Source organism: Lutjanus erythropterus, chromosome 11, assembly GCF_056507025.1.
Source record: "Lutjanus erythropterus isolate fLutEry1 chromosome 11, fLutEry1.hap2, whole genome shotgun sequence".
Classification (NCBI taxonomy): domain Eukaryota; kingdom Metazoa; phylum Chordata; class Actinopteri; order Lutjaniformes; family Lutjanidae; genus Lutjanus; species Lutjanus erythropterus.
The window spans coordinates 20,016,248-20,043,724 of NC_139327.1; the positions used below are offsets into that span (position 1 = coordinate 20,016,248).

The window sequence follows — 27,477 nt, forward strand, 5'->3', positions numbered from 1 at the left end:
CACAGACTTTACGTTGTGGAGATGTAACAGTTTTTTTAATTGTTTTTTTCAGCTTGAGGAAAGCTTTACAAATATAAAACCTCCATGGGTGAAACATTCAAAATAGAGAGTCTTAACTGACCTCGTTTGCAGTTCGAGGTGTCCTGTCAGCAGTTTTACTGATGTTTCTTTTAGATTGGTGGCTTATGGGAAAAAATGGTCTTTTGGGCCAGTGGAGAATTTTTGCTGCAGTATTGCGAGTGGGCGCTGGGAAAAAAAAAAGATGGCTGGATAAAACACATCAGGTAAGATAACGTTACGACAGATTAGTGATGTATATTGTGCACCGTGACACAATTCAAACGGGAATAAAAAAATTGTCTCTTGCCATTGACTATATTATATTGATAATATTTTTTCCGAAGTAAGGTCCGAATGGAGGTGAATGGACTTCGCCTCTCTACTGGTAGAATATGACAGAAAGAAAATAGTCCTATGTATGTTTTCATTAGTGTATAATAACCTGGCCGTAAGAAAAACCAAACACCATCTCTAAATTCAGCCTGTCATGTTTTTCACAAGTCTCGCAGCTGCTGTAGGTTCTCCTACACACTTGGAAGCAGAGGGTGAGGCAAGCAGTATTCAGTTGGTTATAATCTATGACCCCAATGCTAGATGGCACTAAATCTTGGACACTGGTCCTTTAAAATAGAAACCTCTCTAAGTTGAAATACTCACTGCTTACACACTACTGACATTAACAGTATAGCCTCCTTTCAAAACTTATATTCTGGGCCAAAATAATGTTTTTGTAGTTTTGTAGTTCAAATGAGTTCAAATTAATGCTGAATGTTCGCCAAATTAGTGAATGTTTGTTTATGAAGATATCATTACTAATGTTGTAGGAGTAGATGTTTATAACAAGTTAAATTGAGTAACATGTTAAATGAGTCTAGCAGGCAGTACTGCAGGCAGTCACTAAACTCCAATGCAGAGAGTGTATTTTCAGAGCTGAGGGCAGCTGTTTTCAGGATAATGGTCTTAGCTTTACATTGACAAACAATTGCAATTAAAACAGCTGATCAGCTAATAGTGTTCTCCTGCAGTGCTTTTGCAGCCTGCAGAGTTTTCCCATGTCTGGGGAGGACTCGCCTCAACCATAGATTGTATATTAAGTGGGATTTCAACCAATTTAATATACCATTTTTGGCTTCTGTTTATTATTCTAACTGCTCTACTCATTTTTACACACACAATTGCTACATATTGCTCCTTTGAAATCTCACCATATTTTCCATTTTTGTCATTAAAATAACTTTCAGTTGCCACTACATAAGCTATTTTAGTTGTGCTCACGTTTGTCTTGAAAGAAATTAGTCAAAAGTTGTTTTCCCTCAGTTTACTGTCTTTTAAATTATTTGCGACAATATTCTTACTACTGACTTCTATGCTATACCAAATAAAAAACTGCAACCCAAAACAAATCTTTAAGGTTTAAGTTTCTGGAGGGCTCTCCCCCCATCATTGAGATCCTGGGTCATCAGTCCCACTTTGCCCCTCACTATGACACCCTGCTCAAGTACATATACAGTATATTGTCTGTTAGAAAGTTATATAACATTACTGTCTTGTCTTTCTTTTGGCAAGAAATGTTACAAAACCTGCTGACACACCCTGTGTTCAGAGTGCATAAGGAAGTTAAAACCGTTTAAAAACTGTTAAAACTGTTTTTAAGTAATAAACACACAAGAGAAACCATTTAGATCAGAAAGAAAATGAACCACCAGATTTTTTTTTAACTTGCCTCTCAGGGGTTAATAATAGTCAAATTTAGTCTTTGTATGTAGTGAGGAACTGTTTAAGGATAACATGGCCAATCCAGTCAATTTATTACCTGACAAAATTAAGGTAAATGATCACAATACAAAAATCACACAAATACTCAACATTGACATAAAGCAGTTCTACTAATTGTTCTGCAACCCTAGCCACAATGGTCTAAGAGTTATTAATATTTTATGGATAGCTAGCACGATATAAACATTATAACAAAATCTAAATGTAGACAAATTTATATATCACTAACTCTGATTTGGGTGTTAACCATTTGGATGAGCTTTTCTTCAAAAACATCAACACAAATTTTAATGCTGATTTATTACACAGTCGTTGATCCCTGAAAAATACTGAATACAAGATGAGATAGTGGAGAACGGCATAACTGATAGCTATTTGCATGACTGTAACATTTTGAGAACATGTATGTGTGTATGCTTTTGATAAGAACATTTTATCTGAACTTTAGAACTTGCAGTTTGAATAAAAAAGACAGAAAGAGTGACTGGATTAATTCAGTCATCTCTGGATCAATCAGAGAAATAACAGGAACTAATGCTTTTAATGGTAATGCTTTATAATTAGAAGGGCAAAACAAATTACACCATGTAAAACTTAGTTGTTTAAGAACTTAACTGGTACAAAGTCATCCTGCTCTTCTTTTCCCAGGACAGATTTGAGAAAAGGGACAACCCTGAAAAGATTAATATGAAAATCTCTGGAGTTGTCATCGGACTCGACGACACCACCCGAAATGCACTTAGACGTGGTTCCCCAGCTGACCAATGCAACCTGCAAAAGAAATTGTTGGTTACTACTGCCAGGTTTGCCTCATTTGTGATACACTGTTGGAAAAGAATGCCTGTTTACCTGTACTGTGCGATGCTCAAAGTTCTTGAACACAGCACCTCCAGAGTCACCTGCCCCAAAAATACACACGCATACACAGTTACACACAAAATTATGGACCAAAGTTACTGTGCTGCACTGGGTTGTAGCAGCTATGTGTAAATTTTTTCCTGAAGTAAGTGAAGGTGAACACACATGGTTAGTGGTAATGCCAACTAGGTGAAGGCGCTTGAAATCAGTCAAAGTCCAAATTATTTTAAGTGACTGAGCTGCCACTGACTTTTCAAAGTGCAACCAATGAGACTACAGCTATATGTGATGACGTAGCCTGAAGCGACGTACATAAGCAGGGGAGGGAGAGAGTGATGGACGAATAGTGTAGTAGTAATAGTGTTGTAGTTCCCCAAACTATATAACACAACATTAAAAACAGTCACACCAGTAAAAGAAGAAATGACAGCAGCCAGATGACGCTACGAGAGTAACCGTTTGAATACAAGCACTTACCAGCTAAGGTTTCCCTTAAACTAGTCATCTAAGTACTTATGAGTTGCACAAAATCATCCTTAGGGTAATTTAAGGGAAAACACTCCAGCCTCTAAGTATTTGCCTTTAGCTACTTCAGTATTCCCTAATTTGTATGCCTCCCTGTGCCCTACATCATACTGAGCCAACAGCACGTCTTACCATGTGAAGACAGCTTTATGGCGTAAAGGTGACACTAGAGGTTTAGTTACTTCTAGTTAGTTTGTACATTACAAATTGGTTGCACCACATTTACTTGATGTATAACCTAAATTAGTTTGTATGTTAAGTCATAACTAAGGCAAATGGCAAATTAACGATGAGTGAGTTCCATCATCATGGTTACCGTGAACAGGGTTGGGAGGGTTACTTGAAAAATGTATTCCAATACTAAAGCACAATATCAAAGTAATATAACCAGATTACTTTCCATTACTTTTGGATTACCTCAATGCCAAATATGTTCATAATGTGTAGCCGAATATGTTTTATGTTGTTTGTAATTATTTGTCCATTTGTAATTATTTGTCCAGCTATTCCTTCCTTTTAACCTGCAAATCCATGGTTAGATTATTAGCAGTAGTGATGCAAATTTAAATGTTCTTTAGTCACACTTCACACTCAAACTTAAAGAAAACGGACATAAATTTGTCCTGGGGCTTGCGTTTTCACCCACACACCAACCTGGTCACCAGCATCATCACCTACAGCCCCAAAATAGATTTTAATTTGTAGTAGAAATATTGACAGCTTAGCTATCTACCTGGATTTCTTAGTAGCTTAAGTTGTGGATACCTGTAACATTAAATGTTTATTTAAATTAGATATCCAGTTTTGGAAGGCAAGCTGTACTGTGATGTTCTTCCTCTTTCTGATTTTAAGACAAAATAATGTTAAATTTCTACCCAGTGAAAGCATGTCACCAGTCGCCATGATAATGAATTGGCAACTGTAAGATTAGCTGGTTTCACTGAGACCAGAATGTTGTGAAACACGTGTTGTAATGTGCGCACACTGTGCATGGCAGTATTCTGTTATTTATTTTAAAATGTATTTCAAATTGTAACCCTGCTAAATAATACCTATATTTACTAAATGTAACTGTAATCTGATAATGTCTTTTTTTTGGTAACTGTAATGGAATAGTTACCTTTTTTGTATCCTATTACATAATCTCATTACATGCAATCCATTACTCCCCCAGCCTGACTGTGAACATTAGTAACTAGTTACTTAGCATCGTAGCACTTCATAGTGATAAGCTAAATTTACTATTGTATATAAATACATTAAGTCTCTACTGGATTACTGAGAACGGCTGCAATTAATGAAAAAGTGATGCTGTGTGGAAGAAAAGCTGCTATTTAGTGAGTATAATTCTGTCACATTTTATGGTTTACACCTGCTCTAGGGGCATGCATAGCTATTTACTTGTTACTTAGAGTTAGTTGTAACTTATCTCTGTGGTGAAACTGCAAAACAACAACTTTTATGTCTTGCTTAATGAGTCTCAAGCTTAAGACTTTGGAAATTAAAAAAAGCATTTTTGTGCATTTGCACATTTAACGTATCCTCGGGTGTTTTAACATTTTCCTTACTTAACCTAAATCAGACACAGATGCTCCCCTACTGTCTGAATGCAATTTGAAGTTACTGTGTGTTTGTGAAATTAGCTTAGATCAATTCAAGGATGTTTATGGGATAAGCAGGAGCTGAAATAGGGAGTTAACTTTTATTCATGTAATAGTAGGAACATACCTGTACATGCTGTATGATCTCTGTTTGGCTGCAGACCACCAGTGCACAGGAACATATCAGTCACGGCATCCTTTGGATTAGATGTTGTTATGCCTGGTGCCTTCAGTGCATGTTTGATGCATTCATCTCTCTGCATTGATAAATCGGAAGAAGACCCATACAGACAGTGAAACATAAAGAAAGCGCACAGACACACACGCACGCATGCACACACACACACACAACATTGTAACTTAGAACTCACATTGTCGCCAAGCTTTGCAATGACATCTTTTTCATCCACTATGTTCTCTGTTCTGGTCAGGAAAGTGAGTCTTTCATGCTGACTCTTTAACAGGAGCTGCTCTGTATTTAGAGAACACAAAAATACAGCAAATTGTACCTGATGGTCAAGAGATATTTTTAACTGCAAGGCCACTAAAATGACAGAAGAAAATCTCAAAGAGTAAAAACAGTGCAGATCACCGCAAGATAACCTAAGAAGAATATTTAGACTTAACCCCTTTGTAATCACCAATATTTTGATTTGTAACTCTAATCTGATCACATATTTTTCATAGTAACTGTAACAGAATATGATTACATATATTTTGTCATTTAATTACATGTAAGTAGATACTCCCCAGACACTTCCATAAGGTTAAGCCTTGTTCGAACATACAATGTGATTCAGTTTCACCCAAATCTGTGAATAAAGTTAGAAAGTTGTGCTTTTGTACAGTGAAGACTGTTCCTATAAACCCTCCAGTCCGCTCCAGTGAGCAGATGTGTTCCTCTTCCATGCTAAAAATGCTAAGATTTTCATTAAAGCCTAGCTGAGGACTAACGCCAATGATATTCCAATTATATTTTTTTCTCCGACATGCAGCTTTAACTAAGTCTTTTGGTACAATATCATGTAGCCATTAAATGTATATTAAAGACCACTCAAAAAGATTCTTGTTTTAAAACAAGTCAGCTGGAAACATTAAAAAGTTATCTACAAAACTGCATCTTCTTCCACCAAATGAAGCTAAGATAAGCTTAAGTGTTAAATACAGTTGATAAAATCTACCAATGACAGTCATTTTAATGGCCAAATTGAGAGCTGCCAGCTACAAAACGTGAAGCCTGCTTTTGTCGACTTCTTCTTCTTCTTTTTGATGAAGACCGGTTATGTGATGGTGAACTTACAGCATGTTGGTAGAGTGACCTCACCTTGTTGCCTGCAGGTAGAACTGCCACCCAGTTTTAGAGCAGCACTGGTCTCTTCAGTGCAAGGAATGCATATAGGTCTGAACAAGATATCAAAAATATTTATCTATAAAAATGCACATTTTCTCAAGAACACTAATTTGTGATGAATCTTTTATCTGTTAATAGATTTTTGCGTGTGTATAACTTTTATCAAAACATTCCCAGGCAGGACATCAAAGTATGAGCAACAATATTTGTAGGACACTAGTTCTCACCTGACTTCAAGGGAGATTTGAACATCTTCCTCCAGCTGGATGAGAGCCACATCAAAGTCATAGAACTCTTTAACACCCAGATGTGCTTTAGCGCTGACATTGTAGGTCTTGTGTGGTATGAAATTTTTTACTTTTTTCACTATAAAACAGAGCAAAGTGTTAGTAGCATTAGTGTTGCTGTCATCAGAAAGGATAGCAGCAAAATTTTTGGAATCAAAATGCTTCACTATAGCAAATACAGAGTTATTCATAAGGATACGATTTATTCATAAGGACTTTAAAGCTACAAAAGCAAATTCAAACCAAATAACTTAATGAGTTACTGTAACACTCATTTTTGTGAACTGCTAAAATTCCAGTATGAAGTGTTAATGTAACTGAAGAGAAGAGGGGTGAGTAAACAGATTAAATACACATTTGTCATTACCTTTTCCACGTCCATCATCAATCTCAACTGTGATGTCCCCAGGTACAACTCCAAATGGGAAGCAGTGAGCAGCAGTCAAGACAAACTGAGGGTTCACCAGAGAGCCGAGGCATTTCTTTGTTGATCCGTCAGAGGCCTTAAGGTTTAAATGGTAAAAAAATCATATAGTTTAGTAATTTAATAACACATAGAAGCAAGAAGCTAGAAGAACATAGCATGTGTCACAAAACAAAATAACAGTCTTTAATGAAATCCTACATCTGCAGATCTCCAGACTCCACTGTGTTTTCACTAAGCCAAATATTTCTGAACGACATCATTTCCCTCAGTGGAAAAGTTTATTCTTCTGATTTTACTGATTGCTGTGGCGAAGCACAAGGAGTGAAGAATTTTATGTGAAGGATTGTGAGATTCAAACAGTGAGCCTTGCAACATATTTCACAGATAAATTCTGAGGATAAATTAAGTATATAAACATTCACCTGGATATAAATGAATGCCATCCATGGATACAGTTTCCTCTTGATTTCTTTGTTACTTTTGTCACGTTCTGCATGGTCCTTGTGAAGACCACAGAGACCCTTAACTTCATCTTCATCTGCATAAATAACCCAACAAAATCAATGTTAATCATGTTCTATATGTGTGTGTGTATGTGTGCATTTTCTTGACTTACCAATTATTTCGTCAAAGGTATCTTGTAAATTTGTAATGTCCTTCATTCTGAAGTAATGCCGGCCACCAGTCCCTGCTGTGAGGGGCTGCAGGTCATCATCAAAGAGTTCAGCTCCAATGCCAAAAATATAAATGTCTGTAACAGAATGAAACATAGCATTATAAATTAAGCTCTCTTTATTGTGTTAAAACACATTATATCTGAAGCGCATGGTTCAATGCGCCAGACACAAGTTATGTCTGAATCCACCTTTGCTATCTTGCCCCATATGTGGTGGTGCACAGCTGTGCACAAGTGCCTTGATGAATTTGTGGGTGTGTTTTAGGCTGAAAATCAAATCGTATTTTATAATTCATTATTATCATCAACATTATTATGCATCTCCACTAGCTGAAGAACCTGAGGAAGGAGAAAGTGGGCAGGAGTGGGGAGGGGAGAGGAGAGCCAACCCTCTTCGTTTTTAGACCTCCCGCCCATGGTGCCCCTCCATAAGGTGCAAGTTCATTTGCTATCTTGTTAAGATAGCATAGTGGATAGCATGGTGGATAGGATAGTGTTGTAGCTAGGCATTATTATATAACAAATGGTCCTTACAACATAATATTTGAAAAACAGGATGATGAAAATCAGTATAGCAACAGAAATCTATGCAACATATAAAATAAAACTCACCAAGATACTCATCTCTTGATGTAGTCTGTTCTTCACCAGTGTGGTTCATGTATACCGTGTTCTTTATTCTTTTTACTGTGGGTAAAGGTGAACCGCCCATATTATAAGCACCTAAAAAAGAAAGAAAACTGTGTGTTAAAATAAATGTAAATGCAAATGCAGTGCAATGCAAATATATTTATTGGCTTTCTCACTGAGAGGTAGATGAGATGAGAGCGAGACCACTTACATATCAGTGTGGGACATACTTAGGTAGACTAAGACCACCGTTAGAGCTTACAAATTTACACACTATTTTTCTAATGGTCTGGCCAAGAAAGAGCTCAGGAAATAAACCCCCATTAAAACATGACATTGTTACAGTTTTTTGTATGGATTTAGCAAACAAGATATAAAGGGTGATAAGTGAGGTACTGGTAAGTGGGTTGTTTTACCTCAAAAGCCTTGACCAGCTTCAGTGTATGTATGCATGTGCATTGACATGCATACAAAGTATGAGGAGTTGGACTAAGTCACACCAATCAAACAAAGAACTCTCAGCCAAAGTCAATGACGCCTGCTGCAAGGCTTTGTGACTTATGAAAGGGGTGCTTAAGTATAGTCAAAATTTTTCTTCTAAAAACATCATGCATGTTAAAGAAATAGTTGCTGAAAACATGTGAAAAGACTGAGAACTATAAAGTACTAAATCATGGAGCCATTCTCCCCTTACATTATTTAAGCCCCTGCCAACTGACTCACAAACAACTTGCTGTTTCCCTCTGTTTTTGGTCTTTACGCTCAGCTGAGCTAAGTAGCTGCTGGCTGTACCTTCATATCTACCAGATGGATAATAAACAGACTTTCCAAAATTCAAGTCAAACTAACACTTTAAATGTTTGCTGCATGAATATTTAAATCCATAATTTGCAGACAATAAAAGAAATTGGCAACATCATTGCAGAAGTCCATATCATATGCCAAGAGGCTGACATTACCATCTGTAAAAATGATGAGGACATGACGATGTTCCTTAAAAGTAGCTTCCCCAACCCGCTGCTTTATGATTCCCATGTGCTCCCAGAAGCGCTCAAAGACGGCATTCAGATTTGTTCCAGCGGTGTTTTTGTCTTTGAGGCAAAACACACACACAGGCACACAGTAAAACACAGATCAAGCTACATATTAAAACGGCATTTCCAACTGTATACATATCTCATGTGTTTGACTCACCGCCTACTTGAAAGTTTTGCAGGTTGTTGACGGCAACGCTTATATTAGTTCTTTTATCCACAAAATCAACAATGCTGACAATTTCAAATATGTCAGAGGAGAAAAAGATGATGTCATAGTTTGGATTCACGGAAAAAGATGATATCTGTGGAGTCAAAAAGCATTTCATTTAAATAAAAGGCAAATGATCTTCAGTATTTTATGAAGTCTTGACACAACTTTGTAAATGAGCAGTAACTTATTGAACTCCTGTGAAATATTTTGTTAATGCAACACCACTCTATGTATCAAACTGCTTATGGTTGTTGTTTTGTTGAGTAATTGATTCACTTATCAGCAGAAAGAGAATCCCATAGTGTGCATTGACAACAAGCCAAAGGACTCGTGCCAAGAAGTATCAGTCAAGATTTTATGTAATTTAAAATGAAATTTATTTCTAATGGGCTGTTATGCTGGTGGCCGAATGGGATGAGGATATGTTTTCTGCATGTTGTGTGTAAACAATGTTAAAGTATTTAATATTAGCTCACACCAAAGAAATGGTACATTATATGGAGTAGTGGGGCACATGCTCTGCTAACTAAGCTACCTGGCTGCCCATATAAATCCCTTAAACTGACCCCAGGGTCAGTTTGAGAAGGTGCGATCACCCTCTCAGCTAAACAATATTGCTGTGGAATTTCTACCGTATACTGTTACATAATTTTCAATCACAGTTACTTGTGTTACTTCTCTTTAATGAGAGGAAAGCTGTATGTGTCTTACCTTTGTAAGAAGTTTTAAGGTAGCATTCTTTGCCTGGGCAACCTCTGTCGGTGTTATGCTTTCAGAAATATCCACTGCAATATAGATATTCAGTGTCCCATTTTTTGGTATCCTGATTTTTCTCCCCGCCTGTTTGTCATCTGAAAGATCCAAAACAAATACTGTGATTGTGTGTTTTTTCTATAGAGAAAAATGGAAGACAACAGTGTTCTATAAAATTATTACAGGACAGAAATATTAATATCTACACATTTTCTGGTTACATTAAACAAAGCAAAGCTTACAATATGGTAACTCATTTCTATTAGCAAAGGTGGCGCCCTCTGCTGCACTATATTCATAACAGCTCTCTCCAATCACACATACTGTATATTTGTCCACTGAAGCTTGTCATCTGCGTAGCTGGCCAACCAGGTTGTGGCTACCATTGAGTCAATAAGTGTGTCTCACAGTATATAAGGCAGTGTCCTTGTTGCCCTTTTCATCTGACACCTTCTTCAGTGAATGTTAACGTAGCAGCAGAGCCCTTCAGTCAAGGGCTCGGCCTGTGCTAGAGTTACCATATCGTATTTTTTGTTCTATCTCACATAAGCATTCTACTGGACTCTATGGATACAGTAGCTGAAGCGTCCCTTCAGACCCCGCCCCACTCATCTTGACCGGTTTCACATCAGATTAGTGGTAGTGGCACTCCCACTACTTTATGGCCTAGACCACTTCAGCTGCAAAGTAAGGGGGCCAACCCAGCTTAGTCAATCTATACATTGAACTGGTTGAGACTGTGGCCTCCACAGGGGTCAAAGCATAGACACCTATCTCATCTCCTCCACATGAGAATGCAGGCACTTATTAGCCTGTCCCTCTTGGGATCAAAGCCTGGAGCTCACTTCCTGTTACAGAGGTCCTCAGATTTAGGTGATGCAACACTTGCAACACTAGAGTGCCTAGAGTTCAAGCAGGCTGATGTGTCGGTTTTTCCCTTGAGGCCACATACCACCTGTCACACTCCCCAGGTAGGTAGCACCCCACCCCATCCGAATACCACAATACATGACGTCACTCAGAACACTGGAATTCCTGATGACATGACCACCAACATCCAAGTGGACACTGGCAACAAGCTCTGCAAACAGCATGTGTGCGGTAGCCCCAGTGGAACCACCACCTGCACCTGCATGATAGTAAGTGCTGTTATCTTTACTCCCTATCACAGTTTGTGAACTGCTTACAGCAGAACTGTCCTTTTGGGCAGAACCAGCACAAATGTCACTTGAATGACAGTTAAATTAACATGGACAAGGTGGGAGTGGGTAGCAAGTCTTGCTGTTACGTTCCCTCCTGTTGACGGCCACTTTGGTGTTGTCTTTCCCCAGGCGCAGGCCAGCTGTTGCTGGTGTGCTTCTGACTGACTGGCTTTTTGAGCTGGGCTGTGGTCACAAGCAGGGTGATGATGCTGTTTCTGATGAGGTGGTTTGGGAACTGAAGTTGGTGGGGGCTGTTGGTAATCTGCCCTGCCTGCACACTGTCCTCCTCACCTTGGTGTTGCAGCTTTGCCTACTGCCTACTCTAATTAGAAGAAGTGAGTCTTCTCCTTCTGCAGCCATTTAAACCGCTGAAGGAAAGATGGTCAAAACACCCTGTATCAGGTTATTCATCTAGCCAATGGCATGGGCCAGGAGTTCAGCCTGATCCAATTTGTGGGGGGAATCCTGGCAAACTAAAGTTGGCGGTGTATTCCTGAAAGGAGCTGACTTTTCACACACTGAACACACATACTGTCATCCCTCAAAGGAGGTGCTGGCAAGATTGGGTCGGCAGTTGGGGCAGGGCCTTCACCTTCCATATATACCCATCCATATAACCATCTATATATTATTGCCATTAAATAATGTTAATATGTTGATATAGGAACTTACCAGTTGACTCTAAGGTAGTTAGGCTCTCTGTGATTGCGCTGCCAAATGCCTGTGAAACCTCCAATGAAGTGTCATAGGTGTGTTTGTCTGCATGAGGCAAAAGTCACATAAACAGAAGTTTATAATAATAGTGACTAGGTAAGATGATACTAAAGAAAAAGCAAGTAAAAATAATCAGTTACAGGCAACATTTTCATGTGGTAAGCCAGTGAGGGATCATGTCCTTGTCACTGGAGTGGTGACTGGTTGAGAGTTTGATGTACAAGTGGAGACCCACCTGCCTGACCAACTAGTAGAACATGAACCCTCACTGAATTCCCAACAATAACCAGGTGGCGGCATTTTGGACAGGACAAGACTAGCATTACAAATCCACAACTTGTCAAAAGGTTAATACTGTATATCCAAAGCAAGATTGCAAAAGTTATCTTAGGGCCAGGTTATGCATGATCAGTGTAAATTTGCATGAGCATAATGTAAAGTTTATAGATGTTTCTGAATGGCTACAGAGGGCAGAGTGAAAAGCCAGCCACCATAGACAGGAAGACATGGTATTGTTTCACATTTTCAGTCTTTCTTGGAAGACAGTCATCATAATATACTCTGTTGTTTACATGACAAATGTAGTTTTTAAGTGAATGAAAAAAGCTAGGAAGCTCCTCCCCATGCCTGGCCTGTCATAGTATGAAGTAAGTTTGAATGTTGGATTGTTGGTTTCACAAAGTTACAGAAATGATTGAACACAGTCCCACCAATGTGATGTCAGAACGGTGTGACATGAAGGGGTTTCTGATGCCATTTGGCCATCTGACAAATAGTCTTGACAGAATATTCTGGCAGCTTAAATACAGTAACAGCTGAGCTAGCTATGACCTACTCATACAACTAGCTAGCTTGAGGTTTTCAGCTGCTCAAAACTTGAGTCTTTTCTTTTACTTGACCTGTGTTTGGTTCATGATGTCTGTAAATGGGTGGGTGAGCCTACACCACAGCACTGTTAATAAAAAGCAGGTCAGCTGCATCAGTCAGTCACAGTCACTGTCTCTTTTATGACATTAGAGACTGTGACCTCAGTAGATAGTGGGACAGGTTCAGAGAACTGAAAGTAAACACCATGATGTCAACGTGTCTTGGCTTGGGCTCAGTTTGAAGGCAAACTGCCATTACAAATAGACTGAAAAGGGGAGGAAAACCTATCATCTAGTAAACGTTTTGCTTTGGTAAAGTGTACTGTGATTTTTCTTCATTATGCTTCATATGCTGATAGTCTCAATTTTGAATATTTAGATCACAAAATTTTAATTCAAAAGATTTCAGTAACTTAATAAATCACAAACTGCCAATGACAAGCATGTTCAGCACTTTCTAGTGCCCACTTCTAGTGCCCACACACTCTAGTGCTCACAGTGTTTTTGCATTGTTCTCCAAATACTATATGTGTTCTGACAAGGTTTTCTTGATTTGATTCTGTTTTGTCAATTTGCATGTGTTTTCTTAAACTGCAGTGCACTGAGCTCTCAACGCCACCATAGGGATACTAAATGAAAAGAAAAATGAATACTTTTTCATGGCAAACATTGAAATGACACAGAACATTACAGTATTTGTAGGTATCAGTCTTACAGTAGCATGCTGGCTCTTTGCCAGTCCAATGGCCATTCTCCTGACAGACTCTTTCACTGGACCCCACCAAAAACAGCTTGTCTCTGCAGCTGTATGTCACTCTGTCATCAATTCCAAACATGTTTCCTGTTCTTACTGCACCAGGTGGGACACCAGGATCAGCACAATGATCTCCTGCTGTGGTGACAAAAATGAAACAAGTCATGAAAAGTCACAAATTAGGATGCATCCAAAAGCTGAAAGAGAAAGGAGAGGGAAGAAGAAGGTTTTATTGCTCTTCAGGACTTACAGTCACGGCTACAGATGGGAGTGGAGTGACTCCACTTCCCGTTTGGTAAGCAGACACGTCTGGATGAGCCTCGCAATGTGTATCCAGTGTAGCACTCATATGTGGTCTCATTGCCCACAAAGTACCTCTCCTGAGGAGGGTTGACTTCTCCGTACTCCAGCACAAGGGGGTCTGGGCATTCAACAACTGCAAAGCAAAACAAAAGGATCTGAGTTCTCATGCAGAGCAGGTAGCCTGAGGCAAAGTGAGAAACATCATCGATACGTCACTCACGCTTGCATCTCTGAGGAGTAAATCTCCTGGGTGGTAGTTTCCAGGAGCCATTAGGCTGGCACACGCGGATCAAATCCGGGTATGGGTAGTAGCCCTCGGGACAGTTGTAGATCAACATGCTGCCTGTCTGCAGCTGCCTGGTCAATTTGTAATCACCTCCTTGAATTTGCATATTTGTCTCTGTGCAATCACACCGCACTTTACCTCCTGAAAAATAAAAGACCGTTTTGGGGCATGCAGCTTTAGTATGCACAAAGATTTTAGAAAGCTTCAGAATCTTCTATCATTTGGCCATATCGGTCCATTAATTTGGCCAAAAACTTCTTCTCAAAGGAGAAATAAAGTTTCTCTGTTGAGCCATCATACATAGGATAACTAGGCTAACTAACTTTTTAGCTAGCTAGCAAACCACGTAATGTTTTGCTATGTAATACATAGCAGCCAAAAGTTAACGGTTTATCCCCTTTTTTATATGTACTATTTCCCAACAGTACTCATATTATTTTTTTTATTTATTTCTCTATTTTAAACAATCATTTCCATATATATTTAATTAAATTTCAGTGTTCACCAATAAACTTTGATTTACTAAACTGAAATTATTATTTTTTTTTTTAACTCTGCTTAATTCTAAATATGGATTTACCCATTTTAAACCAATTTTTGCTAAACTCTGACTACAGCTAATCTCAGATTAAATAAAATTTTGTTGTTATAATAATATATAACAATATAATTGTTTTTGCAACCTAACTAGTAATAACTAAATCCACGTGCCCCTTTAATACATAGGTCATCTGGCCTTTAAGATGTGTTGCTGCATTTCTTAAAGCAGTGTCTCAAACTTTTTCTGGCATGTCCCATTCAGAAGCCAAAGAAAAGTTCCTGGTCTACACCCTACATTTTTTTTAAATGTAGGGTGTTATTGTTATTGTCAGTAATAGGAGACACAACTACTAAAAATGATGTTGTATTGTGTTCACAGATTATAGTTGTTACCATGATCAACATCAGTTCAGAAAACATATTTAGACAGGTGATAAAATAATGCATGGTATTTGTTCACTAGTATTTTAATATACAAACAGATGTTAATTACTGTTTTCAGCAGCAGTATTACATTTACAAGATGAATTGTTATTTCAATTTTTTAACTATTTACCAATTACTCTTAAAATTCTGTTGTGAATCCTTTTGAAATGATTTTTAAACATCTGGACATTTACAAATATATTGTATCTAACTATGTTACAAAATATGAACTTTACTTATACAGTAAAAATAAATATGTGGACATTTTGGAAGTCTAAATAACATTTTAGGTCTAAAAGATGCATCTTTTTTGAAAGTAAAGAGTAAAGGTAGCTCACCCATACAGAGGAGACATGAAAGTGCAGCAAGCCAACTCCAGTGGACAGAAAATCCCATGTTGGACATTAAACTGGGGAACAACATAAAAATTGAGAGGCTTTTGCAGGAGCTGTGCATTTATTTCAGCATGGATGGTGACATTCAGAAAAGGGGACTGGATGAACAAATATCATCCTGGTACTTATTAACTTCATGTCAAACAAAAGGGGATCAATAATGTGTCTTACTGGAACCGACCAAATCCCAAATGTGTTTATCATTGCATTAGACCATAATAGTAAAATAATTCAGTTTCAATCAAGTTGACTGATGCAGAAGATATGAACTTTTAATTAACTGTTTATTATTTACAATAGCTGGAAATACCTTTTATGTCAAAACTCAAAAAAAATACAAGTAGAATTACAATAGTTGACCCTTTCCTGAAAGTCTAAATTTAGTTAAGTTCAGCTTAGCTGTTAATTCTGACTGTTATAGTCCAAATCACTCTGTTTCATTGTTGTTTTTTGTGCCCCGACACTAAATAGGCCACAGCTTCTTCTTGCTTGATCCTGTTTTTTCCACCATGAGTACGCACTTTGTTGCAAGTCGCATAAACAAACAAAGTAATTGTGAAACCAGGACAAAGAACAAACATTTGCTTCATCATTTCCCAAAACCTGTAGGCAAGTTGTTTCAGTTATTGATTGAACATCACAGTCATGCTAGATTAGTTAAACTACAACCACTTACGCAACAAACTTATTTGTAAGTACTCTTTCTATTCATTAAAAGGGTGACAAACACTGTGTAAAGGCCCTGTGAGGGGCTAGTCAGTGAAAATTAAATATATTTTAAAACTGCAGCAGGACACAATGTTTTCAAAGTTCTTTGTGACTGTTTTGTGTGTCTTTGTGTTGTACAATGAACATAGAAAACAACACATTAAAATATGTAACACACAACATTAATCACTCATTAACAGCAGTTCAAGGTGTAAATTAATAGTTTAGCTGAAATCATGCTGTGGGCTCATGTGCTCCCAGCAGAGTGTTTTCAGAAGGGTGCCTGATGTTTTCAGCTGGGAAAAAAAATACTGGGAAAAAATGGACCCAGGGCCTTATAATATCACTGCTCCATCATTAGAGTAGCTGTTTGGATGTATTTTTATGGTGTGAGACACTTTGAGTCTTTTTTGTCAGCTGCGGTTGGGAGAGAAATATATAATTTATTACTAGGCTACTAATCATTTGTCCACCATCTGATCTACAGACAGATTATTAAATGTGCTAAATGATATATTTGTGAACGACCCTGTCTTATTTATAAGGATAGATACACTTCGGACATTTAGGATAACACACCAGTCGGTCAGAGCAAAGAAATAAAATGGACTTGTAAACAAATAATAAATATAAAAGCAGAATAAAAGAAACAAGTAGACAACTTTAATGCTTCAATCAATCTCTGTTGTAGGATGAAATTGGTTAATCCTGAATCTGAAATCACTTAACTATCATCCTGCTTTGTAGTACAGGCCTCTGGTCATTTTGCATGTCTTTGTGGTTGTTTGGTAACTCGTTCACTTTGTATCTCTTTCCGTGGTCCTTTTGCATCTCCTTGTGGTTGCTTTGTGTCCCTTTGCTGTTTGTATGTATCTTTGTGGTGACTTTGATACAGTTTTGCATCTCATTGTTGCTTTGAGTGTCTTTGAGATTGTTTTGTGTCTCTTTGTGGTTGTTTTGTGTTTTTTTTGTGGTCACTCTGAAATTGTTTTGCACATCAGTGGTTGTTTTGTGGGTCTTTAAGATTGTTTTGCACATCTTTGTAGTTGTTTTGTGTCTGTAGTTGTTTTGTAACTCAGTGACTGTTCTGTGTCTCTGCAGTTTTCATGTCTTTTTGTGGTCACTCAATTGATTTGCATCTCAGTGGTTGAATTATTTTGCTGATTTCTGTTTTTTGTATTAATGCTGTTTGTCAGTAAGGTGTACAAAACTCTTAAACTTGGCTTCCCATTAGACTTGTGAGTATATACTGTACTATATGTTCAGAGTACCACTCTCTATAGTTGTTCATTTAGTAGGCTTGTTATTGAGGAGGTTTTGTTAATCTTGAAAATTAAACTTTATATTTATTAAGACAACAAAACCGGCAACCACTGGAATGGAATGGGGCAGACACTGTTATCTACCTTTATTAAGGTGGGAGTACCTGACAATAACTTTGGCTATTTATTTAATTTGCTAATGTTACCATTTCCTGAGTAAGAAAGTACCACTTAGCTTAGCACTTAGTACCTTCGTCTTTTCCACCATTTTTCCTCCTCTTGTCTTCTTTTTCTTCCCTCCGAACCAGGGCGCTTTGGTGTTTTTGACACATGTTAATCGTACCACTTGTCTCGGTCAGCGTCGCAGTCACTCGGCACGTTGACGGCGCTGCTTCGATGCTGGTTAGAGAACGCGCAACTGTAGAATACGCGAAGAAGGAGAAGCGGAAATGACGAACATGCCGGAAGTTATCGCTAGCAACACAACAACGCGCCAAATTTGTGCCAAATTCATTGCAGTCGCTGGTTCGGGCACATGGAGAAGTTTGTCTAATCGTTGCGAATAAACTTGGAAAAGCGCTGCTGGCTGAAGAAGGCTGTGCAGGTAAGATTTAAGTTATTTAAGTCCGAATCGACGACAGCTCGCTTTTCAATTTGTATGAACTGTTTCGTTTATTGTAGTGCGTCATGTTAGTTGGTGTCATTTAACAGCGCTGTCTCGTCTTCACTGATTATAGAATAACGAGATAAAATCGTAAATATTCAGTAGACAGACACTGGCAGTGACAGTGTCAGCCTGAAGTAAACTAAAACACGAATCAAACATTCAAAACGTTTTGGAGTTTTCAATCAAACTGTTTTTGAAATTTTTGAAATGAACAACTTTTTGCTGACCTATAATCACTCGTAGAGATAAGTCAGTTTCTTGTTTAATAGGGATGTGACACTATAGGAAATATCGCGATAAAAAAAATCTCAATATCGTACTGAACTGTGGCTACCGCAGTGTTTCATTGCTGATTTCTTTTTTTTTTTTATTTTCATTTTATAAAATGGCTCCTACTGACTGTTGCATTGTTCATGTTTTGCAATTTCACATGATAATTCAAGCATTCATAGCCTAAATCAGTTAATGTTAATTTTATGTACATGTTTAGGACACAGCTCTCCTTTATCTTTTATTTTATCAAAGAACGAATGCAGGACCACTTTAAATTGAAAGTTAAAAATTGTTTTATTAACGTTTTTTTAATAACAGACGTTTTTTGAGCTCATTGTATTTCTTTGGTTTTAATGATATCTTATCATGGACTTTTTATTGTGGTATTATACTTTTTTGGTATCTTTATACCCCTTCTGTTTAGATAAACACAAATCTTTGAGTTTTAGAAACCTCCAACATTTGTATAATAATTGTTAACAATTAAATATTGCAATTGAAAATATTAACCATTATTAGTTGTTAATTTTTTTTTCAAAACTTAAGAGTTTGAGTTTCATTTTTACTGTTTGTGTGTGTTTCTATGACAACCTAACAGGGAGTTAGTGTTTCTGTTCTGATTCTGTTTTCAGCATGGCTGTGCCTTTCGTACAAGACTGGGACCTTGTTCAGACACTGGGAGAAGGAGCCTATGGAGAGTATGAATCTATCTTTATTGATTAAAACATTTATTTCCCATTTTTCATGGTAATACATCTCAACCTGCTTATACATACACAGAGATCGTAGCCAAGTATCCTTTGGACATTTTCAATGTCAGGTAGAGGTGAAACATTCTGAAAATTTCATAGCGTGATTAGAGTGACTAAAATGATCAGTTATCATTCATTATCATCATCGTGTTAAAAATCCTGAAACTCTTCAAAAGGTTCTAATGCACACACTGAAATAATTTCATCAACTTTTATGTCAAAAACCTCTCAATGTTTGAAAATGGCATCAGTTTGCAATGTCAGTATTTTTGCTGACACAAAACAAACCCATGTTGCTGCCGTGCCTGTGTCTGGGAGACTGTTGCTAATGAACAATATTTACTCTGAGTTTTTCAAAGTGTGGTAATCAAACATGGTCATCATGATAATTAAGATTCGAAACGGTAATTTTATTGTGAAACCAGCCATTGTTTCATTCTCACCCCGATCTTCATCGTGGCTTCGATTTGTTGTGTCACCTCTTTTGTGTTCATGGTTGCAGAGTGAGACTGCTGGTGAACAGACAGACAGAGGAGGCGGTGGCAGTGAAGGTGATCGACACCTCGCAGACAAAAGAGTGTGCTGAAAATGTCAAGAAGGAGGTCTGTGTGCATAAGGTAGGAAAGTCACCTTCAGTACACTTAGTATGACTTAAAGCTTATAAGCATGGAGGTATTGACACTGGGTTTAATGTTACATGAGAAAAAATGAAACAGAAGTGATTTACATTTGTTAACAGTGCTAGCAGGGGACATGACATCTTGTAAAAATCAGCTATTAAATTGTGAAACATGTAAGAATTCAAACTGGAGTTCACTGTGGATCTTAAGTACAACTTTGTAATAGTTTTAGTTTTAACTTGGGCATTGGATATACAATACATGTATGTATCATTTATCATTTGTAATGTGTGAGAAGACACCTGACGCGTACAATCTCCTAATGCTTGCTAAAAGTGTGAAAGGGCACATTCAGGTTTGATGTCTAGACCTGATTCTCAGGATGTAATTTGGAGTGCATATGTGAAAACAGGTTGAGTGATTAATGGTTTGAAATAGACTGAAATGTTTTACTTTTAAAACTGAAATTTTCTACCATTTCGTAGATGCTCAACCACACCAACATCGTACGTTTTTTTGGTCATCGCAAGGAAGGTTCGACTGTATATCTCTTCCTGGAGTACTGTACTGGTGGAGAGCTTTTTGACCGAATTGGTGAGACTTATATCCCTTTTCCATACACACGTGCTGGCCTGTTGACTCAGCATATCAGCCTGGCATGACAGAGATATGCATCTACATTACAGAAAATTGCCCTTGAGGGTTTCATTTAACTTAAGACGAGCTCAGCTGGAGCAGCTGTAAAACAAAAAACCCTTTAATTTCCTCTCAGTTTTTCACATTAAAAGCCCTTTGTTATTTTGTTGTCAAAAAGCTTTTATTATGAGCAGCTAAATCAGGAAATGTTCTTCTCTCCATCACACTTAAATTGCCCAGTTATCTAGCAGGTCATACCAGGCTCCAAATTGAACCCACTACTAGTTATGTGTGCAGCATTTCATAGATGTGTTTTGCTCTTAAAATTAAAATTGATTCAGATAACCCATCATATGAATATGGTGCAATATTTAATAACAGGCTGGTATCAGTCTGGTACATTAGTCTACTGCTGCTCTCTAGAAATGCTTAATTATATATATTGCTGTGTACTGGATGGTGGTTATTAATTTAAGTCATTCAAATGTTCATCTTTTAGAGCCTGATGTGGGGATGGTGGAGAAAGATGCTCATAGATTTTTCCAGCAGCTAATTGCAGCCGTGGTGAGTGAAGTCTGTGAGTTGATGTGATCCCCTGTGCCTGTTTCTGCTGTTAGTAAATCTTCAGTTACGCTTTTGCAGGAATATCTCCACAGTGTTGGCATCACCCACAGAGACATAAAGCCAGAGAACATTTTGCTGGATGACAAAGGTGAGGTAACATAACGTGAATTCAGGTGTTGAAGGAATCATATTGGTTTGTGTTTATTATAACCATCATCTGCTTTTGTCTTTTGGCTTTAGATAACCTGAAGCTGACAGATTTTGGGCTGGCGACCATGTTTCGGTTCAAAGGAAGAGAGCGTCTACTGAATCGACTCTGCGGGACTCTTCCTTATGTGGCTCCAGAGCTTCTCAGCCAAACAGAGTACAAAGCCCAACCTGCAGATATCTGGGCCTGTGGGATAGTCCTCACTGCCATGTTGGCTGGAGGTAAGCTCACAGAGCCTGTGTTTACAGAGTGGTGAATGCAATATCACACCCAGTCAAGAAGGTGGTGACAGTGACAGACTCACTAGATCTCAGCCGAAAGGTGATTGGATCCACATCCAGGGTCTGTTTTTTATTATATCATTAAAATCGTTAACATACAGTGTCAGGTTGGTTCCAGATCAAAATTAAAAAAAAGTAAAAGACATCACTTTTAACACTGGGTTGATGAAGAAACATCCAGAAACTCTATATTTTGTGACTTCTACTAACAGAAATATGTTTGACATGTTGATAATCCTCATAAAGCTCTTGGGTGCTGACAGAAAGTGAACAGGGTAATTCTGCTGCTGCAGGACGGATCGCTTGGTGCTTCACTTCCAGCGCTCATGTGGAGCAGTTTGTCCTGCTATGATGAGATTTATCCAGTTTGTGGAGCTTAAAGAGAAGCATACTGCTGCATCTCTGTCTAAAATACTCCCCCAGTTTAGATGATTGTGGCGAGGTGCTTTTTTTTTCTCCAGGTGAACCCCATACTCTATAGGAAACTTTCTACATATATTGAAAAAATGTAACATATTCTAATGCAGCTGTCCTGAAGTATTTCTTCTCACCGTGCCTGCAGCAGCTTCCCCCAAATGTAGTGGATGTGTGGAAACATTTTGTCTTTGTGTTGCTTCTTTTTCAGAGCTGCCATGGGACCAGCCTACTGAGAGCTGTCAAGAGTATTCAGACTGGCTTCAAAAGAAAACGTACCTACCTCCTTGGAAGAAAATACAACCAATGCCTCTTAGTAAGTCCCAGATGGCATAGAGTATTACACTCTTGGTCCTGTATAACCACGGGACCTCAAAGGTCAATATAATAAGTTTTATAATCAATGCCTTCACTGCATACATTATGAGTCCTGTAAATTGACTGGTAGGTGGAGACATAAAACTGTGAGGCGGTAATTCTGTTTTTTTGACTGCTCTGTTTTATATGACCATTGACAGCTGACTTCTCACCCGTCTTAACTGGTCACTAGGGGCCACGTGATCAACAACTGCTTCAGTTTGAAATTTTGTTTCAGCTAGAGACAATGTATGTGGAGCTCATGTTAATGGTTTTATCTGGCAGTTGTGGTGTCATTGCAGTAGGTACTTCTGTTGCCTGGTGGAGATCTGCACTCTCTTCTAGTTCTTACAAGCTCATATGTGGTTGACCAAAATTAACCATTTTGAGTGACAATAATCAGGAACAGTGCCTGAAACATGGCGGACATCTGCATGGTTGACGTGCTGTAAAAACAATATATCCCTGCATTCCATACTAAATCTTTCACTCACATACTAAATAAGTTTAAATATTAAATGTTAGGAATAGTCTTTGATATTTACATCTCTCTCCAGGTTTGTTGTCTAAATTGCTGCTGGCCAGTCCGGATGCACGAATCACCATTGCAGACATACAGAAAGACCGCTGGTTTACTCAAGGCAAGTCTCAGTATCAGTACATAAGAACAATTTCAACTTTAAATTTAATGTTCACTGCACTGATGTCTCTCTGTGTATTTCTGCAGGTGTAAAGCAAACACCTCTGGGCTCAGGAGGAAACAAACATCTCCGATCAGAAGAGGGACTCATATCTCGGGCCAACAGGTCAGACCTCTGTGTCCTTCTTATTTTAGCTGAAAGGTTTATTAAGGTGTATATTGAGACCACATCTCTCCCTCCGCAGCGATGACAGGATGCAGTTTTCCAGCTCTCAGCCTGATTTTGCGGCAGGTGGGTGGGAAGCCATGTTGTTAATCGGACAAACCGAAGGTCAAGTCAGCTTCTCTCAGCCGACCAAGCCGGAGCACATGCTGTTGGGTAGTCAGCTACTGGGAACACCGGGAGCCAGTCAGGTAATTCACGTACTCTTTTACAAAAGGGCAGATGTGAGTTTTTGTTTGTTTCCTGTTTTTCCATGCAAAGGTAACTTTATATTTCATGAAACCCTACCTTAAAATGCTGAATGCTGCATTGATACTTGTTCATTTTTTATATGTTCTAACTTCTTCTTACTTTCTGTGTGTAGTCGCCATGGCAGAGATTAGTTCGGAGAATGACGCGTTTCTTCACCACTGTGAATGCTGACGCTTCCTTAACTGCCCTGAAAGATGCCTGTGATGGCCTGGCGCTTGGCTTCAAACTCGCCTGCAACAAACAGGTACATCAGTTTTTTTTGTTTGGGTGTTTGGTTGTTTTTTGTTTTGTTTTTTTACATTTTGTTTTGAATGTATTTTTAACAGTTTTGAAAACAGCATGTTAGCATTAGAAAAGTGTGCTGCAAATATATAATGTTTTGCAGGTGGTGGAATATGAATGAGGAAAGAAGTCATGGATTTTGGAAAATGTGGTCACTGAATGCATTTTATATGGAAGCGATGAAAAATGATTCACACTTTAGTTCGCATAGACTTCTGTTTTGCTGACTGCGTGAAGATTTTTGACTCTAAATATATGTGGCTATCCTTAAATGCCTACCTTACCACTGAATTTCTGTCTGCAATTTAGGTGACGGTGAGCACACTGGACAAACGTAATAACAAGCTCATCTTCAAAGTCCATTTGCTGGAGATGAATCAGAGAGTGCTGCTGGACTTCAGACTGTCTAAGGTGGGTGTTAGCATTTCAAAATAATCAATATAGTGTTTCTAACATGAATAATCCAATACCACATTCTAGTTGAGATAACAGTCTACCACTAAATGCTACTGAACAACAAAAAAGAGAATAATGGAAGAAGTAAAGAAGCAGCATTGGCCCCTTTTATTTTCTTTACAGGGACAGTTCACCCCAAAAAGTGCATATTTTTCTCCTGGCCTGTAGTGCTGTTTATCCATCAGGACTGTTTTGGTGTGAGCTGCAGAGTTGTGGAGATATCAGCCATAGAAATGTCTGCCTTCTGTCCAGTATAATGAAACTAAATGGCTCTTGGCTCAGGGGATTTGTTACTTTTCTTTGCTTTTTACAATTTTAAATGAAGAGTCTTTTTGTATTTTGGACCATCGGCTGGACAGTTGCAGCAGTTTGAAAAAGTCACTTTTGTACTCTGAGAAATTGAGATTTTTTTTCACAATTTCTTGATATTAGATAGTCTTAAGAAGTAATGATGAAAATAATTGTTAGTTGCAGCCCTATTTTTATATTCAGTGTGACATTTCCAGAGGATATCATTATGTCTGATGTCCATCACAAATAAATGTCGAGAAATCTGCTTAGAAAAAGATGTTCCTTATAACTCTTCAACTTGCCTGAGAATCATAAAGTTTTTAAGTTTGCTTCAGTTGTGTCTACATGCATACTAGTTAAATCGATATACTTTTTATAGTAGATTTTCTTCCAAAATGTAAACAAATACGGGCTGAAACAACAGGGTTCAAGTCGTATTTCATAGCAAACTCCCTGACCCCTTGACAGTAGGTGGGATCCGGTTCTCTTAATTTTGTCATGGGGAAGGCAAACTTACCGACTTTGTCTCTATAAAACATATTTATTTGTAAAGTTAAACTGAATCAAACAAGGGAAAATATCTTTACCAACAAGCCATTTCAAAAATGGCTCTTGAAATGACAAGCACCAATGCCAGTGGACACCAGCTTTTGTCACGCAGTAGGAATACACTTAATTTTGAATTTCCTCTGTGAGTCTTTGTAGCGCTGAAGATGCAGGATGAGAGTCACCAAAACTGTGCAATCAGTGATTTACCTCTCTGTCCATATGTTGTCATTTTTACATATCTTGGTTGGTATGTGAAAAGTTTTAGTTTGAGGACAAAATGTAACAAAGATGAAAGGCAAACCAAGTAAAATAAATAAATAAATAAAAAAAACTATTAACAACCTGGACCTAATCCTCTTATGCCTAAATTCTCAAACTACAGTGCTAGTGCCACTGGTGGTATTCAAGCTCCCTCTAGTGGTACACTGAGGAAAATGAAACAAATTAATTATAAAACGTACAATCAAAATGCTACAAATACTTTCCCTGCAATATTTTTGATTCAATATCGGCCTGCTATGTAGTCACATTCATACATGTAGCGCGCATACATCATCCATGATTGGTTACGGGTTAAACTGTGATGGCACTAAGCCACTGCCATTCTGTGCAGACACTGTGGCTGTCAACAATAAATAATCTTACTAGAAATAAACCTGCTTCCTGCATGAACTATAGCTGAATAGGGTAGGGTTTAACATCAGTAACAACTTGGAGAGCCCAACATTTTCTGAGTTGGTGTGTGGTTTAAAAGGTTTGAGAAAACTGATGTAGCAGGTACTGTAGGTCTAAGAGATACATTTAGCTCACTGTGTGAGTGCAAGATGTTGACACGCGTGTGTGTCTGTTTCCAGGGTGACGGTCTGGAGTTTAAGCGTCTCTTTGTGAAAATAAAACAGAAGCTCAGTGACATCATCAGCACTCAGAAGATCACATGAGGAGCCTCCACAAAAAAGTGCACACTGCTATGAACGTGAAAGACAACATGTATATATTTAGATGTTCTGTTGATATTTTAAATGTATTCTGATGTTCTCCTCAAGTGTTTTTGCATATGTTCTTGTCCTTTGATCCTGAGAACTGGGTTAAGTGTTAAATGTCAGGAGAGCAGACATTTTGAAAACTTGGATCAAGTCCTCCCTTTTTTAAAGGGTCTGTTACAAGGTTTGCTGTAGTGGTAGAATGTGATTATCAAGAAGTAGTGTGTCTATGTTCTGCCTTTGATAAGACTGATTTGTTCTGATTATGTTTGACACAATACAGTCCAGAGTCTTGAATAAATTATTAAAGGAGCAGCATTGTAAGGTAAATGTTCTGTGATTACACAGTTGTTTCTGATTAAACAAAATGTGCCTTACCATTTAAAGTAAGGTCTGTCACTGCTGTTATCCTTTCCATAATGTTGCCAGACACCAACTAGAACTATTTGAGCCTGTCGGTGTCAAAAACAAGCACAAACAACATAAAAGTGGCACCTGATTGGTGCTTCTGGATGAGGTGTCTGATCATCATGCTGCTATGTGTTTCTATCACTCTTCTCTGCTTCCATCACAGTTTTGTGGTGATTTAGAGACTATAAAGTTTACAGCTCATCATGCTGTTACATTGTTCTTTGTACAATGACACAGACAAAAAACAAGCTCAAACTTGTTTACTGACCACTCCTTTCACCTTCTCTCATCAGTCAACTGACAGTGCATGTGGTCCAGACAGAGATTTTTTAGCAAATGCACCAGCTAATACCAAAATATATTTGATTCTCTTTATTTCCTCATTTTCTTCCAATGCATTTTTAAGCTGATATCTGTTTTATCCTGTACCTGTGATGCTTGCTGAGTGATGAAAGAAAAAGAGAAAAAAAAAATGCTCGGCTGGAAGAATCTCAGTTGACTACAGGGGCTCAGACTGATGATTTGAATCTTTGACTACCGGGGGCAGCCGTACTGAAGATGTGATGTTTTCACATCACAGATGATAAAGAAAGGCATTAAAAATGTGAGTTGTAAAACGTGCCCTGCAATAGACACAATGACCCTACTCTGCTCTGAAGTGTCTGCGTGTTGAAAAATTAAGCTTAAAATGCGTTAAAATTTTACAGAACCTAGTTAATATTTTCCTCATTGATGATATATTTTTTTCACACAACATTGATCTCACATGTAAATTTTTATGGACCACCCCACCAGCAGTTTACCTGCGTGGCTGTGGGTATAACTGCAGCCCGTGTTTGACGATGTGTGATAGTTCGGTTCCGTGGCTTAGATGATGCACTGTGACGGAACGTGTTCCATAATGTCACAGACATAAAATAAAGAAACCACATAACATATATGTGATGCAGATATATAATGCTGTGTATACATG

The 27,477-nt window shown here is 38.1% G+C and overlaps 2 protein-coding genes across 2 annotated transcripts; one reads left to right on the forward strand and one right to left on the reverse strand.

Annotated features, from left to right (window-relative positions):
- Nucleotides 1-2,371: 2,371 nt before the first annotated feature.
- On the reverse strand, nt 2,372-15,694 carry LOC146318985 (complement factor B-like). The gene is made up of 18 exons (XM_084731201.1): nt 15,622-15,694; nt 14,252-14,458; nt 13,979-14,164; nt 13,690-13,866; nt 12,067-12,153; nt 10,151-10,290; nt 9,386-9,530; nt 9,151-9,282; nt 8,174-8,284; nt 7,502-7,636; nt 7,308-7,423; nt 6,826-6,961; nt 6,399-6,537; nt 6,145-6,221; nt 5,192-5,292; nt 4,948-5,077; nt 2,686-2,735; nt 2,372-2,607 (listed from the first exon to the last, which is right to left on the reverse strand). Exons 1-18 carry the CDS (start codon nt 15,686-15,688, stop codon nt 2,431-2,433), a joined length of 2,313 nt encoding a protein of 770 aa, XP_084587327.1. The 5' UTR covers nt 15,689-15,694; the 3' UTR covers nt 2,372-2,430.
- Nucleotides 15,695-18,099: 2,405 nt separating this feature from the next.
- On the forward strand, nt 18,100-26,471 carry chek1 (checkpoint kinase 1). The gene is made up of 14 exons (XM_084731200.1): nt 18,100-18,252; nt 19,221-19,286; nt 19,843-19,957; nt 20,446-20,554; nt 21,096-21,160; nt 21,239-21,308; nt 21,401-21,589; nt 22,275-22,379; nt 22,978-23,061; nt 23,148-23,226; nt 23,306-23,474; nt 23,648-23,779; nt 24,127-24,228; nt 25,968-26,471. The coding sequence occupies exons 2-14, from the start codon at nt 19,222-19,224 to the stop codon at nt 26,049-26,051; spliced, it is 1,368 nt and encodes a 455-aa protein (XP_084587326.1). The 5' UTR covers nt 18,100-18,252; nt 19,221; the 3' UTR covers nt 26,052-26,471.
- Nucleotides 26,472-27,477: the final 1,006 nt, after the last annotated feature.

Coding starts and splice junctions, on each gene's coding strand:
- LOC146318985 (XM_084731201.1), bottom strand. CDS start 15,688: ATGTCCAACATGGGATTTTCTGTCCACTGGAGTTGGCTTGCTGCACTT. Junction 13,867..13,978: donor TCCCATCTGTAGCCGTGACT/GTAAGTCCTGAA, acceptor TTGTCACCACAG/CAGGAGATCATTGTGCTGAT. Junction 7,637..8,173: donor ATCAAGAGATGAGTATCTTG/GTGAGTTTTATT, acceptor ATTCTGTTACAG/ACATTTATATTTTTGGCATT.
- chek1 (XM_084731200.1), top strand. CDS start 19,222: ATGGCTGTGCCTTTCGTACAAGACTGGGACCTTGTTCAGACACTGGGA. Junction 21,309..21,400: donor CATTTTGCTGGATGACAAAG/GTGAGGTAACAT, acceptor TTTTGGCTTTAG/ATAACCTGAAGCTGACAGAT. Junction 21,590..22,274: donor CACTGCCATGTTGGCTGGAG/GTAAGCTCACAG, acceptor CTTCTTTTTCAG/AGCTGCCATGGGACCAGCCT.